The sequence below is a fragment of the Nasonia vitripennis genome, chromosome 1, assembly GCF_009193385.2.
Source record: "Nasonia vitripennis strain AsymCx chromosome 1, Nvit_psr_1.1, whole genome shotgun sequence".
Lineage (NCBI taxonomy): Eukaryota > Metazoa > Arthropoda > Insecta > Hymenoptera > Pteromalidae > Nasonia > Nasonia vitripennis.
In genome coordinates, this window is record NC_045757.1 from 20,842,062 (window position 1) to 20,860,964 (window position 18,903).

Sequence of the window (18,903 nt, forward strand, 5' to 3'; positions counted from 1 at the left end):
GACGATCGTCGGAGACGCTTACCTGGAACAGAGAAAAAGACACACACGGTTAGCAATCTGTCGAAAAATCGCACAGCTGGAAAGGGAGTTCCGATTCGGAGCTAGCTCGTGTAAAGCAAGCCGTGTATTATTCCACTCATGTATAAAACGGTACGCGCCATTAGCCGCGGATTTTTATGCAGCCGACGATGGGGATGATCGGTCGTGGGCAGCGCAGAGAGAAAATCGCTGCGCGGAACGACATCGATTTCCGCGAGAGGGCAATTTGACGGTTGGAAATTGAGAAACAGAGGATCGGAGGAATGAAAAAAGCCGAGGCGAGTATGGGATGCGCTATCACGACGAAGGGAAAATTGAAACAATAAAACATGCAGATGGAGCGCGCGGCACGAGACACACTCGTCTACAATTTCAGCGAGGGGGAGAGAGAGCGGAAAGAAGATGCAGTTATAAGTTGGGCTTTCCGTCTCGAGGGTCCTGCGCCGCACGAAAGTTATACGATCGTGTACCAACTGCTATTGCACACCATCGAACTTATTACTCTCTATCTCTGCAGTCTCTTCTTCCATCGGCTCCGTATCGATATCGACGCGCGACGATGACGGGGACGACGCTGCGGGCAGATAACTGCATTCGCCGAGATGAACGAGGAGGCCGGGGATAAGAGGCGACATTAAAGTCAGATTTCTCTTGCGCGCGCGGCTCGTCAATTTTTCAATTTAAACGACGATTACGCGCGAGGGGTAGTGCCGAGCGAGCGAGAGCAGACTCGAGGAAATCCCGGCCATACAGCTGCGATAAATAACGCGAGCGATAAGCAGCCGGCCGTTGTTCGGCCAATAAATTATCGCACTTCTACTCGTTTTATTCCGCAAAAGCTCTGCGCTGCAGCCGCTACAGGTGTTAACAAACGTGACATTATTCCGGATTATGTCGAGACGTATCGATTGCCGCGAGAGAGCGGAAAAATACGCGCGTGTAAAACACGCCATCGGCGCCGCGAGTATATAAGGCGACGCTTGTAAGCCGATTGCGAGTTTCTCGATTTTGCAGCGCAATCGTTTATCAGCGAGCCCGTCCCGATGTTTTCGCGATACGGATCGCGCGTATAACGCTCCGAATTGTCCGAGCGAGCGAAATTATTATCCTCCCGCGCCGGCGGATAATTAGCAGCGCGCGTGTCCTAGGCCAAAACAAAAATAATTACCCGGGGAATTCGGACAGTCAATGCGCGGCATAACAGATATATGTACACACGCGCGACGGCCAATAAAGTCAGCCCGACCGCAACAGCATCGGCCCTGTGTGAAACTGCGTGGAAAGGCGTTTTTAAACGCGAATAATCGCGCGCGCGCGCGCCACCCTTGCACCTACACGCGGACGACATCCGGCTGTTTAATTCAGCGACTGCCGAGCTCGCACACACGCGCAGCTCGCAGACTGTACAGAATGTTCGCGGATTCGCTTTGCCGCCTCGATTGGATAATGTCGAGCGAATTAAACCAATCGTAGGATTAATTGTCTCCCCGGCTGCGCGCTGGCGTTTTCTGCTTTGCTCGACAAATTGTTCGCGCTAATTGGGGGGAAGAGCGAGAGATGTAGGTGTATAGGTGTATACGTGTGTAGTCCGTCGCTCCCTCTCGTCGCGCATTCAAGAGCACGCTCGAAATTCATAATGCCCGCGCCGGATTTTACGTGCATAACGTTTCTCTTTCTCTCTGCGCTCGTCTCGCTCGCGGATTTTCTAATCAATGCCGGCGGAGTCTGTGTACTTTATCTCCGCCATAATTGACTTTTTAATCAGGCTCGCTCCGGAGGAGAATCTTCCGCCAAACTAACCGAAAGATCAGATTCTCGCACTAGCGCGCCGCGAGTATTATATTATCAGAGAAAAATTCCGCCAGACCGGGGAAATTCGACTCGCGGCTTACATAAATCAGCATCTCGGGTGTAACGTACGTATATATATATAAAGCGCGAGAGAAGTCTCGGGATTCGTCGCCGTCGCGCGGAGTCAGCGTGCGCGGCTAATAAAGTCGGCGGGAAATCTCATCGACGACGCGGCACTTTTTAACCGCCCCGGCAAGAGCTTAGAGAATTTCCCACTCTCGAGTGCAAGCGCACTATAGTCATCTTTCACCAGCTCTCGTGACGAGGAAAAAATGCGAGGGAGCGGGAGAAGGAAAGGCGGCGGGGCGCAATGAAACATCGTGTCCGCGAAGCCCGATGAGTTTTTGAGGGCACATGTTTTCCCCGGCTGACAACCGGTGTTTTTATCCGCGCGCGCTCTCGATACCACGCGCGCATTTGTCCGGAGAGCGGCCAAGTCATTTGTTTCCGCCCACTTTTCACCACTGCGTCCCTCCACTTCACATACGCGCGAGTTTGACGTTCGCAAGCGGGGGTGCAGGCAAGGCTTTGTGCGGCGTCGAGGAGCGAGAGCCGAGCTTAAAATAATGGCCGAGACGAATTCGATTGGACGCGTGTTCCAGCCTGGTTCTCTAGATTAAATAGGATATTTACCTTCGACACGGCCTCACATCTGCGATATTAATGACGCACTCGACTGCTGAATTATCAATTTCATGAATAACTACGCGCGTCCCGCTTTTTTCCCGCATCGATCACTCTTCTCGCTCGCTCATGCTTCGCAATATCGACGGACCTTGGCGGAATTCTTATAAGCTTATAAGCTCGAAATTAAATTCTCCCGGAAGAATTTCAGGTATAATATGCTGGATTTTGCAATTTTGCATGAAAAGGAAAAGGTTACGCGCGCGCGTGTATTCCAAAACGAGGTTGCGCGAATCCGAAATGGAAAATCGCTGAGGGAAAAATACGATCCCGAAGACACGGCGGGGATTCGCGTAAAAATGGCATATGCCGCGCGCTGATTCGTTTCTTTGATAAGGTCGATCCGGTCTTGTTGTTGCGCCGAGCTCGCGTCTCGAGCACCTTAACTCCATTTATTTGCGTATCGACTTCCTCTCGACTATACGCGGCGAGGCAGACGAGCCGAAAAGCAACGAGTTTCGCTCTCTCTCTCTCTCTCTCTCTCTCTCTCTCTCTCTCTCTCTCTCTTCTTCGTTCGCCCTTTCTCATCTTTGCGCGCACGCGAGAAAAAGCGAGAAACGCCGGAGCAACGTCGATTCGAGGCTCTCGCGGATAGTTGCGAGAGCTCCTCCCGACATCGGTCGACAGCCGCTGAATGAGAAACGAGGAGAGACGTCGAACTGCGCGCGCGCGTGTACACTCTCTCTCTCTCTCTCTCTCTCTCTCTCTCTCTCTCTCTCTCTCTCTCTCTCGGGCGCGCATCTCTGCAGAGCCCGGGTAATGCCCTAACGTCCGTATAACACAACCGGGAATCGGATACTTTATAACGCGCGCGTCTCCTTCTCTCCTCCTTTTCTTCCTACTCGAACTCGATGCAGCCTACTCTTTCCGCCCAGACGAGCAATGCATCACCCAGCTTATGCGTTTCAGACACTTGCATTTTATTCAAAGCATTTTGGACCTCACCTCGTCTCGCTTGGCGACGATAACTCGCCCCAAGGCTACTACTGCGATTTGTGTAACCTCGCTTCCTTCCTTTCGACTCTTGTGCTTTATGAAAAACAATTCGATTTACGGAAATAAGAATAGATACAAATGACTTTTGGAGCTTGCAATTTTTCACAGAATTCTTTGATATTTATTAGCAAAACATTTTTAACCTTGCACATCAACATGAAAGATGGAAAAATGAGGAAGACTGGGCGTATATTAACGACGCAATTTCGCACAATTAATGCTGTGACGTACGCACAGGAGATGAAACGTGGAGATCGCAGTCAGTCGGTGTCACGGTCTCTTAAAGAATACAACAATGTCGATAATGCTGCTTTTGTAAGAATTCCAGCAGCAATTTACGATAGTAATCTACGGAAACTTGATTTCTCATTCAAATTTTAGGGTTGCATTAACGTGCAGTTTATACTGCACATCAGCAAAAATCAATAGAAGATTCGTCGAGTCCATCGATGACATTGGCGATATCCGCAGAACTAAGTGCACCGGTGACTGTCTCCTTTTGTGTACGTACAATTTAATTCGCTAATAGATCATCGAGTTTGTTAAGTGTGACCATGCTATTATTATATTTAGATGATACGATCGTCAGCAAAATTAATAAAACGGCGAAACCCTGTGAAAGCATGTATTCATACATGTGCAATGGCGAGGAAAATTACCAACAGACAGGATATCCGAATAACGTACTTCTGAAAATTCAAACTCATGCAATGAGTAAGCGGTTGTTTCTTAAATGCTGTTAAACCCGCACGCAATACATGACAAAGAAATTTAGATGAATGTGTGAACATTAATTAATTTCAGATATCTTGAGCAGCCCAGTCGAGTCAAGCGAACCAAAGTTTTTTAACGTAGACAAAGAATTGTATCAACAATGCATAAAACTTGGTATGTACGTTGACTTATGGTTAATATATTTAATTATTTTTCTAATGTAACTGTTAAATACGAGCAGGCAGTGATTGGCAAAACGAAGAGTATCTGGCGTTTGAAAATTTACGTCGTCAGCTTGTAAAGTATGTCAAGGAAAATAAGAAATGGCAAGATTTAGAGATGAAAATAGACTCGCTAGGTTTTGATTATACTTTTTTTGATATTAATGTAATTGACGATCCTGAAGAGCCATCTCGTAGGATAATTATTGTATGACAATTGAAATCTTCACAATCCATTTTTAATTATTTATGATTAAAGGGTTTTAACAACGTTACAGTTACAACCCCCATCGCTCAAGCACATGCAAACTATAACAAATAAAATGATACCTATTATGAAACGCAAGTATTACTATGAAAAGGTGAAATATTTTGGAGAATTTAGCGCCTTTGATGATTTATTTGATTTTATCAAGGGATATCTAAAAGAGCCAGTACAGGTATTCCTAGATTCTCTATGTCGAATTGAAACCACCGTTTTACAAAAGTATAGGGAGAAAAGGTTGTTAAACATAAAAACAACTATTGGAGATTTTGATAATTTTTTTGAACAATTGAGTGAAATCAATGAATTTGCTAAGGTAAACCCATCCAACAATCTAAAAGGTTCGATTATGTATATCATTTCAAACTCTTTTTAGATCGATTGGGCAACGATAATCAGACGTACTTTTCAAAAAGTCGATATTCAAGTTACAGATAAAGAAAGTATAATTATAAAAAATAAACCGTTTTTCATAGAACTCTCCAAACTGTTGAATAAAACACCGAACAACGTAATAGGTATTTGTATGATTATACAATCCATGATAATGGATTCCAATGTTTGAATTTTAAATAAAAAGTTTGTTTTCAGTTTCTGCAGTATTAGCAAAATTAATAACCGAGAACTTGGTATACATCGATTGGAATTTATCGCAGACTTTGGAAACTGTTAACAAGTAGAGCATGAGTAAAAAGTCAATTCTATCCATAAATTAGTGTGTTGTACTTAAATTTCTTATTACTGCAGACAGTCATTTTGTTTGAAAGAAACTAAATTGTATGGAGTTTCTCATAAAATTTTATACAAATATATAGCTGATACAAGTGATGTATGAGAATAATTTTATGAATCTCTTTGATGTTGTATAAACATTTTTTATATAATATATGTTGCAGATATTGCTTCTTAGGAGAGTAGAAGATATTGTAGCAAACATTGCAGAGGCATTTGTTGATGAAATTCTCACAACCTATACCTTATTCAGCAGAGAACGGATTTATCTTGAGCGCAAACTCAAATCAATTACAGATGATCTATTAGAGCATGTATTTTATTCCCCATTCAACCCGCACGCTGATGTATGTCTCCATTTACTCAATATTATTTCTTTATCTTAAAATGTTATTCTACTTTTTTTTAAACATTTGTCTTTTAACATAGCTTGAAATGACGCCTAGCTATTTTTTTAATATTATCAAGTACAGGGAATTATTGAAACACCACAGACTAAAAACGTTACGAAATCCGTCTCAGTAAGCATTGAAAATTTTGTTATAATTGAATAAAAAAAAAATTATCTTCCAATAATTATGATATCTATATTTTAATGACATTTTTTCAGTTTCCCATTGCCTTTTAGTATTAGGGAAGTGGAAAAAGCTCGGAACCGATTTAGTAAGATAATTAAAATTTTGGCAACAAAATAAATCTTACAAGTAATTTTATAATGAAAGTATATTGTATTTCGTTGCAGTTTTATATACCTTGACCAATAGTGATGTATTATTGTCACCTACATTACCAAAGTATGCAAAACACTGTTTTTATTTACAATATTTTCTATTGTGTTTCTTGTAGTTTTATATGTGTGATTTTATAGAGGAGTTCTTTATGGTAATTATGGCGTCAAAGTTTCTGCCTTTTTGTACGCGTTGATGAACGAAAATATTTTTATAGATGGTAACATTAGATTAACTTTATAAACTATAGATAATTACTCATTTTTGGTTCTAGTCTTTCTAAATAAATATATTCGTCTAGGTATATATCACTATGACATCCCGGATTGGTTTGCGTATCCCGAATATTCTGAAGATACGATATCATGCTATGAATCCATTGGAATTATAGACTTCAATGTAAGTAAGTGAGTAGGGAATAATAAGCTAATGCCTAATTGTATATTTATAGACATATTATTTTGTTTTTTTTCAGCGACATCAAGTCATGTATATGATTACGGAGATACTTGGATTGCAAATTGCATATCAAGCCATGTTAAAAGACAATTATATCAAATCGCATAACCCATTTTCGATAAATCTGCTTTCGAACAATAAAATAACGATGGATCAGCTTTTTTTCTCCGCATACGTTAAAGTATATGTTGTGAAATATTTTTATCTGCAGCATGTCAACGTGATAATTGCATACATCTAAAGTTAAACTTAATTTTTTCAGGATCATTGTTATGCAAATAGTAGGATGGTTAACAAAATTCTTTTGAATTCTGGATATTTTTCTAATGTATTTAATTGTTACAACTACAAAAGTTTGAAAAAATGTCCATTGCAAGCTTTTGGTACGCGGATCGGAAATATATATTTCAGAGAAAAATTGAAAATGCTTTAAAACATCACACTGTAGATGCTAGTTTATATAAGTTTTGTTTTATTATAATAACAATATAGTAAGAACTTACAAACATTTATTTTTTCGTCACAACTCTATCTTTAGATATGCATCTTGATATTTGAAAATTTGGTGTAGTCAGAAAGGTCAACATATTTGGGGCGTAATTTCCGGTCTCATTTCCTTTAAAAAACTAGCATATCACTACTAATTAAAATTAATATAGTGAAGGAAGAAATATTATATAAGAGCAGAGCAACGACATACAAATTTAGTGTCTGCTGGAGATTTGATGGAAATACAACCATGTCGATCAACGGTTTATTCGCGTGAGTATTACTAATTTATACTAAAATTGTACTAATAATCTGAAAAAAGTATGATTCGTATTATTGGACTTTTTTAGAACTATAATTTTAGTAAACATTAATTTTCAGGGTCTTTATAGTTATATACGTAGTAAGTGGATTTGCCGTGCCAATTGAAGACAGTTTAAACAATATTGATGCAGTATGGATAAGTAATGGGATACATACACAAAATAAACAAAATAATGATCGTATGTATAATTTATAGATGTGTATTGCTATTACGAATATTTTAAACTTATATATTAAACGAAACTTTAAACTTAAGTCCTTAGTGTTCTGAGTGGATTGGACCAGGCTGTTGATCCCTGTGAAGATGCTTATTCTTACGCTTGTAAAAATGGGGGAAAATTTTGGACACAAGAATACGTGCAAAAAATTTATCCAGAAGTTCGCAATTCCTTGATAAGTAATACCGACATTCATTGATATCATTTATTTTTTGAAATATTCATCCTAATAATTGTATGCAACTATTATCACTGCAGAAATATTAAGTCAGAAGCCAACTAAAAAAGAAGTACATTCGTTATCTATAGAAAAACAATTATTCCAACAGTGTATGAATTTGGGTAAATATTTATTGTTTATTATACTTTCTTGCATCTAAATTATAAAGTATTGTATTTAAACGTATTATAATTATTTGAATAGGTGCTAACGAAACTTCCGAAGCCAAGGACGAAAAGGAAGTTTTGATAGCAAGACTTTTCCAACATGTATTTCGTCCAAATGCAAATTGGAAAAACATTGATGAAGCATTGAATATAATAGGTTTTGGACATCCTTTCTTTGATATTAACGTAGAACGAGATCCAGAAAATCCATCTCATAATATTGTTTCAGTAAGAATTTTCGTGCAAATAGCAAATTATGAATGCAATTTAGTCGTAAGTGTTTTGAATATAATTAACGGACTATTTTTATACTAGCTGAGACCTCCATCACATGCTCAGATCAAACACATCAAACACTTGACCAATAAGGCATTTGAAACAAGCGAGCAGAGTAACTTAATTACTAACATTGTTGATAGCATATCTACTGAAAGTAAAAATACGATTCTTAACTTTTTGAGCATATTGCACCCGGTAAGGAATTACTAAATTTGACTGGAAGAATATTGTGACATATAATTATGATAAAAAATATGTTTGCAGTTGGTATTCTTTACAACCACGCAAACTGGAGATGCTGAAAAAATCAAACTCAATAATCTTAATTCCATTGGAAGCTATGACGAATTTGCTGTAAGTTACATAAAACGAATAAAGCAATTATAATTTTTGATTGCGATCAAACTAATTTTAATTCATTTTTCTTTTTTTTCACAGATTAATTTACGTCAAAAAATCGAATCAGACCCTGTGTCAGACCATTTTCCTGAATTCAAGGATTTCTTAAAAAGTCAAGAAAGCAATGACGAAAGCAATAACAGTGTAAGTAATATTCACTATTCGCTCTTTGATTGGTTGTTGGTCTTTGCGTACCATTCTGTGCTTATATTTAAATATTTAATAGCAGAAAGTGAAAATTTAGAAAATAATATAGAGGGCGCTCAGCGCGTCCGAAGTAGCTGGTACATAAAAAATAGATACATATTTATATTAACTCAACTGTCGTCTTATTTAGGTGGATCTGATAGGCACGGTAAAACAACATTTTGCTGAAATCACAAACATTAATGATAACGAAGTTATTCTTGTAAAGCATACGTCATATTTTGTGCTTTTAAATAAACTTCTGAATGCATTTTCGAATCATGCGATCGGTGAGCGTTCAATTATCATAAAGAACTAATAAAAACGATGTGTACTAATTTAAAAAAAAACTTATAAGAATGATGATTGATTTTCAGCTGAGGTAATAAAGTTCAAGGTTCTTATTGAAAATTTGAGGTACATCGAATGGAAAAGCGCAAACTCTCTGGAACACATTAAACGGTAAATTATAAGATGAAAAATAAATACATTTTGAAAAAATAAGTACAATCGTTCAAAATTTACAACATTTTGATTGCATGTGAAGATCCATATTTTGCTTCGGCGATACGAAACTCTATGGAGCTTCATTCAAATTGAATCGAGATTTAAGAAAGGATACGCATAAGGAGGTAATGAGCGTTGCATTGATACTAAATTAAAGATGTTCAATAATAATTATATAAATAATTCAAATTGGCATAATTGCAAATTGTAGGGTCAATACTACGAACTGGTTCAAGATATGCTTCACGAAATAGTCGATGTCATCAATACTGAAATCAGCAATTCTAAAATTATATCTTCAGCAGAAAAAGCGTATTTTGTGTCAGAAATGAAACTAATTACTGCTAATGCCTTGCATCAAAACAGAGAATACGTTTCGGAGTACTATAGATATGTAAGTAAGCCTTTGTACAACGATCAAATAATACAAGAATGGTTTCACATTGATGTTTGTTACAGAATGGACAAGATTTTGAATTTGGCAGTAGTTACTTCAGTAATATAATAAGGTACAGGAAGCTGCTCCAAAGAATCGAAATGAGTAAATTGAAGGATACTTCCAAGTGAGTAACAGTAATGTATAACATTTTTAGAGGATTCAATATTTTTTATTTTGTGTTTGTGGTAACGAGCTTTGTTTACTCTATAGGAACCCAAGGCCAGAGCCCTACAGTATTACTGACTTGGACAGACCTAGCAATCGGTTTGGTACGTTGGACTTTTGCTTGAAGTAATTCATTTCCTAACAATTATGCATCTATTACAGCATTAATTATACATTGTTTCCTTAGTTTTTAGCCTTTTTGTCAACAGTCACTATTCTCCTCTTTCGCCCGAGTTGCCAAAGTACACACGAATTATCTATATGCTGCTGTTCACACATTCGTATAACTTATACAATAATAACGCTTTCTTCTAGGGAGATCCATTACTCTGTGTACGGTGTTAAGATCGCCTCATTTCTGTTTGGTCTGTTCAATGAGCAAAAGCGAGTAGATGGTACTTTTAATACTACTCTTTTTTGTACCAAAACAATATTCTACCTGTATTTACTAAAATATGTAACATTCTAGCTCTCCAAGCACGCCACCGTGACGATTGGAGCGCTCATCCCACGTACTCGAAGGCAGCGATCGATTGTTTCACGTCAAGCTTGGAGCCGTACGATGTAAGTTAAATATTGCCAAATCTAATTCAAAGCTGTACGATAAACTATCACTATATTCGACGCACACGTTTATTGTAATTGCAGAAGGAACTGCCCAAAGAAACTCTCACGGAATTATTTGGCCTACGTATTGCGTACAAGGCGATGCTGAATGATTATCTGAACGAAGGCTCCCGAAAATACTTCGTACCCGAACTGGCACGCGAAGGCGTAACGGCTGATAAGATGTTCTTCGTATCTTACGCGAGAGTGAGTACAACACATTCGATTACCAGTCGCCACCTTTTGTCACAAGACTCCAGCGACTAAAAATTAAATTACTCGTGATTTTCAGTACCACTGCTACTACGGTAAAAGGGTGATGAACACGATTTTGTCAAACGTGGACGCCTTCAGTTTCGCGAACAACTGCTACGAGAAAACCGCCAACGACCTCCCGAAGTGCCATCTCAAAGGTTTCGAGATTCAAGAGAACAATCTTCTGAGCAGAGCGTAGCAATCGCCACGGTTAACTTCTAGTCAGTAGAGAGCGTGTCGTATATTTTTTTAATGTAAAATGTGAATCATGTGTATCGTCTAACGAATACAAAGCTTGTGAATTTTGAAATAAAGCTATCCTCCTCTCTTAAAACAATGATGGCCTTTGTTGTGAAGCATTTAATACGTGATTCTGATTGGTTGCTGGTTGGTTGCCTAGGCAAAGAGATCAGAACCGCGCTTTAAATTCATAACCCTCAAAACAGTCATAACTCATAACCCTGGTAGAAATGTTTAACAGATAAAATATATGTACCTAATATAACTAGCAAGAAATGTTAGTAAAAATTAATCATTACCAAGAGTGTGTATTATTACAACATGTATATTGAAAAGTGGCACCCTAACCCTATTTGAAGTAGTAATAAAGTGTATGAATATTATTTAGTTTTTTTTAAATGTCAGTGAGAAGTTCAATTAAAAGAATAAAGAGTTTGAAGATATACTGTGTCTCTGTGTCCAAAGTCGTCCTCGGTGAGGTTTGAGAGGTTAATTTAAAGAAAAGTTCAGTATCCGAGTCAGTAAGTTTAAGTCTATCATACAATGCTCTTTGAATTGTAAAAAGGCTACTAGACATGTTACCTAGAAATATGTTTTTTGTCAAGGTTTTAGGTAATTAGAATTTTGACTTTTAATAGTTGTGAGAGATTTTGAGACCGATATCTGTTTCTCCATTTTTGCATTTTTTCTCATTCGCTAACAGGTCTAGAAAGCTCATATTTTGCATATAGATTTCTTTTGCGATTGTGGAAAGATATTTAAAGTTGAATCGACCTTAACTGAAAAATTTCTGATTTCGACTCCAACACTGATGTGAATGCAAACGCATGCTATACGACTAAATAATTATCATGGGTGTTCGCGCAGGTAATATGACAGTATAGAAAGCTGCCGACTAACAGAGGACCCGGCGGCGAGGGTATTGCGGGCGAAACTTGGTCGGCGGGTCCTGCATCGGGGTAACATACGGCCTCGTAAACCTGGCAATGTCCCCGTAATATAATGTAGCGAGTCGCGCGTACTGCACACACGCGTGTCGCCGACAGGCGAATATATCACGCTCACACCGCGCCTGCAGAGCAGCCCGCGCCTTTTCCATATACTTATTTATGTGCCTGTATTTTTATTCGCCTCGGCGCGGCTGCAGCAGCGCGCAATGTTTATATTTCGACGAGAGCGCCCGGCGCGCATGGCGCCTACGTGCAAAGCCGGCCGGCGCTGTCTGCGGCTTTTCGCGCGCCGCTGCTCCTCGAGCTGAGAGAATGTTGCCTGTGTTATTATAGACGCGGGAATGGCTATTGTATTTTTAGCGTCGCGAGCGAGTCGAGCGCGATACTTTATGTACTTTGTGCGACTTTACGTACGATTGAATCGCCTGAGTTTACGCGCGGAGCCGCGATAGGCTATAAGCTCGTATTTTCATGTTAATTATTGAGGGCAGCTGGGGCGCTATACACGTGTTCAATAGCGACTAATTATTATTGTTGTGACAACGCCGTCTCTACGAGCGCGACGATTGATTCATGCGGGCATATCATTGTTCGCGATATAACAACGATCATTTCGTAACGACAAGTGTGTGACTCACTTACGTATGCGGAGCGGCTCTCGGATATGAGCGTCAGCAGTGGGATTTATGTGTGTACATACCTGGAACAGAAATAAAAGGCATTCGGTTAATTGATTATGTATATTGCACACTCGTATTACTATCATAATAAGATGCGCGCTGGCGCGGGCATTAAGTATAAATCGCTCGCATCGGTCGTGCATTAAGCTCGGCGGAATAATTAATCGTTTTGATTACGAGGATTTATGCCGCGTTGCAGGCTGTAAAAATATGCGACGGGAGAGACAAACCGGAATACGAATGCGCCACGTCCTGCGTTGTCGGCGCGCACTATCGGGTCATCATTCCTCCTGCGCTGCACTGATTAGCCCCCGCGCCGCGTACACAAACATGCGTAAATATCGCTCTCGCATTGTCCACGCGCGGCAAAGTGCATAAATCGAGCATCTCGCTTTTCGACAGTCGTATAAGAGGGAAATAGAGACGCGAGAGAGCGCGTCCGCCCCTTCGAAGTCCGGCTGATCGATCCCGATGCCGGCTTCCATTTAATTAAGTGACCGTGCCGTCGAAGTAAATTCACGGCGCAGCAGCACATCTGCTGGCCATTCGGAGAATGGCGCATCAAGCGGGAGCTCGCGCGAGTACGTCGGTTAGATCCGCGGTGTGTTGGCTCATGATATATGTGTGTACAGGAGAGAGAGAGAGAGAGAGAGAGAGAGAGAGAGAGAGAGAGAGAGAGAGAGAGAGAGAGAGAGCTTGACGGGGCTGCTTAGGGGTAGGGCGCCGCCACGCCTACCAACAGCGCCGCCTAATTGAGTGATCGAGTAGCCGGCGTTGTTGGCACCCCTGCCCATGCACACCATCCGGCCGCTCGCGGAGGGATGCCCCTCGTTCCATATCCGCGCTTGTACATACGCTCGCTGCCGCTGTGTATACCGGTGTCGGAGCGTATAACGTCGATGCTGGACTACTGCGTCACTGATGCTCGCCCGGATCTCTCACCCCCGCACACACGGCTGCTACGCTTGTCCGTCTGGCCGAGGCCGCCGTTACCACTGCAGACGCGTCTGCTCTCTGGTCGGTCGGGATCGCCGCACTTTTTTCCCTCGCTTTTTGCAGAGCCTGTTTCCGATACAAATAACGGCAATAATCGGCCTTCCTCGGCTATCAATCCGGCCGGGCGACAGCTCGATCGCGAAGACAAGTGATTAAAGCGATTAAGCCGTCGAGCGCGCGCCGCGGCCTGCGATGTACAAGGCATAAAGCTGCCGAAAAGCCGTGGCCGCAGAATGCTCGCTGCGCATAATGCACCTTCATCACGCTCGCTCTCTTCCGGCGATTCTTACGCTCGCGTACATAAATTCCCGAGAGCGAGCAAGTCTTGGCGGGCGACTCGCGCTTGCAGATTAATCGCGGCTAATTACGACAGCCCGAGTCGGGGCGAAATCTTTTAAGAGCCGGATCATCAATCATCCGAGGCATCTTCCCGCTGTCGTCGCTCGACTCGACAATGCCGCGTTTCATTATCAAGTGTACGGAAGAGCCGTATAGTAGGGTCCGGGACTCGCTCCGTCGATCTCTTCGAGCCCGCTGCGCATAAATATGATAAATCGGCTAATCGATCCCATCGAGTAAATTTCGTACACACTGTTGTCTTTTCATTACTCCGGCAAACGAGCTCTACACTTTACTCCGGATCCCAATGCCGCGTTTCGAGCAAGCGGGGAATTGAAAGAGCAGGCGGGTCGAAAAAGTCACAGCGCGCGCAAGTGAAACTTAACTACTTGAAATGCAACAAAAAGGGGGCTCCGCGCGCTCGAAATGGGCTAAAGCCCTCCGCTCACGCGCTCGCTCCGTAAGAAACGGGAATTAAAATACAAAGAGACTTGGCGCGCAGGAAGAGACATTAAGACTAGAGACAGGGCTGCGCGCGCGTATAGTGAAAGAGGAGCTGCTGGCGGGGAAAGCCGAGCCGCAAGAAGAAGAGCATGTATAGCGGGGATGGGTAATTAATGCAATTCTAAAATATGCTAATTTGCTCCTTTACAACATTCACTGTCTCGAGATTTCGCCCCCGCCCTCGAGATTTCTCTCTCGTCCTCCCGCATTTACATATACGCGCGCGAGCAGCAGCAAAACCTCGGCGCGCCGCAAAGGATCCTTTGCCGCTGCTGCAGCTCTAAGATACAATAGGAACGGCGAGGAGACCTGTCCTGCCACCGGCACCGCCGATTCCCTGCTGCTGCCTTGGATTAAACGACGCCGACTCTCTATTCTGCGCGACCAGCCGGGCTTTATTGTAGCTTCGCTTTTTGCGCCCGCGAGAGCTCTGCGAATTGCTTCGCTTGTTTATAAAAAGCCATCCATCCGGATCTCGAAAAGGGAGCTGGTCGAGTTCGAAAGTTTCGCGCGAGAGCTGCAATGATTTCAGCGGCGGGAATTTCCGCCGGATCGCAAAATCTAATTTCGCAGCGACACACCGGCCGATCGCAGGTGTAGTCGAACAAGCCCTCTCGGATGGGAAGTCGTCTCGCAGCTCTCCCACTCGCGGCAGTCGGGATTCATCCTCCTCTCGACTTTCGCCCTTTATCTCTTTTTCCCTTCCCCTGTTTCGCGTAACGCGCGACGTACATAGCTGCTACGGACACCGACTCTCCGGATTCGAAAAGTTTCCAACTCGGATTGGGAAAATGATCGGCTGCAGGAGAAAAAGCATCGAGTGTACTTTCGGTCTGCTCTCTCCCGTATAGCCCTGTGTAAGCTGCTTCGCGCGGAGCGCGAGGAAGAGATAAAGCCAGAGCGCGAGCGAGAGAGGAAGGCGCGGATGGAAACTTGTATTGCCACGGGTTTTATCTTTGCGCGCGCTGGAAAAGTACGTGCTTTTAAAATTTATATCAGTGTGTGTGTGTGTGTGTGTGTGTGTGTGTTTTACGAATAGCATTTACCGACGACGAGCCGCCATAAATACGGCGGCGCTCCGATAGCGCCGGTGAAATATTCAGAATCAATTCGATCGGAAACGCTCTCCTGCATAATTGCAAAGTTAATCGAAGGCCGCGCGGGCACGAGCTATGCAAACGGGGACCCGCTAAAATTAGCGAAGGAGGAAAAAGGGAAACTCGCTGAGATTGGTCGAAAATTAGTTAAGCGAGAGCGAATGGGCGGAGAATACAGGAAGACAGGGAATCGAGAGAATCAGGAAGATGATCCGATCGGATAGAAGTTAAGTGCGCGGCGCGAGCGCAGAGAGAGAGATACAGAGAGAGGAACTCGTGTAGCGCTCTGTATTCGCCCGATGAAGGAGGAAGGGTAATTACGATAGGCGAGAATGCTACCGCGCGGAACGAAGTGGATATTGGAAATTGCCCGGCGTATTCTTTCGCTCGATCCCCAATTCCCGGCACAGCGAGTAATAAAATGTCGAGGGAGAGAGAGAGAGAGAGACAGAGAGAGAGAGGAGAGATAAGCACGCGCGTCCCGCGCCTCCTCGTAATGTAGGCAATTATTACTTTTGTCACGTTTTAAGAACCCATTTAGCCAGCCGGCCGTACTGTTAAACAATTCTCTCGAGCGCGCCTGGATTTATGATTTACCCGTGCGAGCGGCTGGCTGGAATTAAAATTTCCCCATTAAAAAGTCGCACAAGTATCAGAATTAACGTCCTCGCGTCCTAACGTGTTAATGCACGCGGTAATCACGCCCGCCGCTTCTGAAAAATCAGGCTCTACATGAATAAGTGATTACCCCCGATGACGAGGATGCAGCTTACTGGAATTTACATTCCCGTCGGGTTTGACGCAGAGCGCGCGAAAAATCAGCGGAATCAGGTTTAAATCGCGCTTGGAGACCCGCGGTGTCGTTGAAGAGATCTTTCTCTCGCGGCGATGCAAATCCCGAGCACAGCCTCAGCTCTTCCTGAGGACTCGGCGGCGCGGTTCGTTAAACGGATTGCAATGGCCGTCGATAAGGCTCGATTATCGGCTGCTAACGATCCGTTAAGGGAGGATTATCGTTGCGCGAGCGGGAACGACTATCCTTCCTTCGCCCCGCGCCGTCACGTAATACGCCGAGGATTAGTCTGCTACTACGACGACGACGGCGACGGCGAGGAGACTGGCTCTCTCTCTCTCTCTCTCTCTCTCTCTCTCTCTCAATCTCTCGCGGTTATCGCTCGCGAGAGCGATGCTTATATATTACTCGCCGGGCTCTCTCTACCTGCCCGTCGCAGCGTATAATCGTCTGTGAGGACCAGTGAATGGCAAATCCTTGTAATAACCGTGATCGCCCGATGGCTTATACCCGACGCGAGGCCTTTTGATTCTCTTTACATCGGAAATACGGCCACTCAACGGCGCTCTCGCGAAACGGCGCGCTTGTTATTTTTACAAGGCTCTCTCTCGGTTTGTTCTCGGGCTCGAATTTTTTTACGCACTCGCGCCTTGTGCAGGCGTGTTCGGAGAATAAAACTCTTATCTCCGGCCCTCGACACATTAAGTGAATTAGCGGCTCCGGCAGTAAAATGATTTTTCGCGAATTTAAATTGAGCCCGCGCGCAACCCGTCCCATAATCCGTTATCTCGAAGCAGTCCTCCGCTTATTACAACGACGTATCGCTCGGCGGAGCCCGGAAACCCGGCATAACGAGAGATAAAACTAATTCGATTAAGCGAGAGAAGGCCGAGAAAAAGGTGGCAGCGAGTAGGGAAAATTTGCGCGCGTGGCAGTGAAAAATCAATTACCTCTCGCGCGGCTCGTGAATTCCCGAGATTAAGCGGGCACGCGCTCGGCGGAGGGGTGCATTAGGCTATCTTTATTGCCCGCGCCTTATCGCGCGCGACCTTCTGTCTTCCTGTTTCTTTTTTCGCCTCTCGCGAACTCCCGAGTCTATAATTCGCTAACCTCCGCGTCGACGACTGAGGTGGCCGGAGTTTCGTCTTTTATGCACCGCATAATATACACAGTGCGTGCTCCTCTTTTTGCCTCTTTCAGCGTAATATACGACTGCGACGCACGAGCCGCGACACGCGGAGAGGGACCCTCCGAGATAGCGGCCTTCGAGCGCACACGTCTTCGCCTCTCGCTCGAGTGTTTTTGTCCTTCGCCCAGTTGCGCGGTGTGATGTGTTTATGCGTAATTTATCGAGCAAAATTACGCCGTGTTACCACGGAGAGCGTGCAAAAAAGCCCTAAGGTGTCTGGATTTACGGCGGTCTCGCCGAGCCTGACTCACTCTACTGAAGTACCGCTGGCGTTTCTGCCCACACACTCGCACGAACATTCCAAGTCGTAACGCTGATTGCGCTTCACGGAACGGCTGCAGGCCGCTCATTTATTCGGCCATCGGCGAAACCCCGGAGACGCGCCCACATCGCGTGCGCTGGCTGTGAATCATAGTCGCGCGAGCGCGCGTGTCTACGGAAACCTCGGAATAAATAAAGAGCTGAAAATAAAAAAAAAAGGGAAATCAAAACGGTGGAGCGTGCAATCTCCCTTGTGCGCGCAGCTGTAGTTCAGCGAGGCGTGATTGGGCAATTGGATCTCGTCCCGCGCGGCCAGGCGCGCACTCTACCTGTCGCGACGAAAATTATTGCCGCTGCGGAGTGTCTCTCTCGCTCTCTCTCTCTCTCTCTCTCTCTCTCTCTCTCTCTCTCTCTCTCTATCCTGCCGGTTCATTTGTACAGAGTGTCCCGCAGACGCGGATACAGTACGTGTACAGCGGAGCGAGCTGCGCCCTTTGATGTATCAATTACGGAATAGCGTCAAGCTGCAAAGTTTGTTTATTACGTTCGGTCGCGCCCTCACGGTGCAAAGCGTCAAATCAAAGTCCGACACCCGAACTCGCCAAAATTCTCGATAGGCCGGATGTGGCAGCTTGTCGATTGAAATTTCGTCCCCACCCAACCGACGAAAACCGCTCGCGTTATTCAAATTTTTCGGACAGTTGACACGAGATGGATCTGGCGCGGGAGACGAGAAACCGCCAAAGCGCAGCGATCTTAATTCTCGGCTGCAGCGATGCAGGAATAAAAGGAAGAACATGCGCACGGCGAGCACGTCAATCGCGCTGCCCTCGGCAAAAGACACCGCGCGTCGCATAAGAAGAGTGCAGCCACATGCACGTGTGTGTGTGTGTGTGTGTGTGTGTGTCGGC

General features: G+C 43.8%; 3 protein-coding genes across 4 annotated transcripts in view; 2 read left to right on the forward strand and 1 right to left on the reverse strand.

Moving 5' to 3' along the window:
* Positions 1–18,903, reverse strand: part of LOC100116545 (roundabout homolog 2) — a 297,500-nt gene that overhangs the window by 53,619 nt on the left and 224,978 nt on the right. The gene's annotated exons all lie outside the window — the stretch shown is intronic.
* Positions 3,789–7,197, forward strand: LOC103317327 (endothelin-converting enzyme 1-like). Of its 2 annotated transcripts, none has more exons than XM_016988960.3 (17): positions 3,789–3,885; positions 3,952–4,073; positions 4,144–4,284; positions 4,375–4,458; positions 4,526–4,713; positions 4,784–5,086; positions 5,147–5,288; positions 5,362–5,446; positions 5,518–5,599; positions 5,667–5,849; positions 5,932–6,023; positions 6,113–6,165; positions 6,245–6,296; positions 6,371–6,450; positions 6,532–6,629; positions 6,706–6,870; positions 6,952–7,197. In XM_016988960.3, exons 1-17 carry the CDS (start codon positions 3,866–3,868, stop codon positions 7,120–7,122), a joined length of 2,061 nt encoding a protein of 686 aa, XP_016844449.1. In that variant the 5' UTR covers positions 3,789–3,865; the 3' UTR covers positions 7,123–7,197. The 2 variants fall into 2 exon arrangements, 1 of the variants encoding a protein (XP_016844449.1); XR_004226595.2 differs by having other exon boundaries at positions 3,790–3,885; positions 6,532–6,633; positions 6,952–7,126.
* Positions 7,344–11,280, forward strand: LOC103317326 (neprilysin-1-like). The gene is made up of 19 exons (XM_008214905.3): positions 7,344–7,451; positions 7,560–7,681; positions 7,759–7,899; positions 7,979–8,062; positions 8,145–8,335; positions 8,423–8,581; positions 8,651–8,740; positions 8,825–8,929; positions 9,123–9,261; positions 9,349–9,433; positions 9,519–9,603; positions 9,690–9,872; positions 9,938–10,041; positions 10,128–10,186; positions 10,270–10,324; positions 10,398–10,477; positions 10,552–10,646; positions 10,731–10,895; positions 10,981–11,280. The coding sequence occupies exons 1-19, from the start codon at positions 7,429–7,431 to the stop codon at positions 11,140–11,142; spliced, it is 2,127 nt and encodes a 708-aa protein (XP_008213127.1). The 5' UTR covers positions 7,344–7,428; the 3' UTR covers positions 11,143–11,280.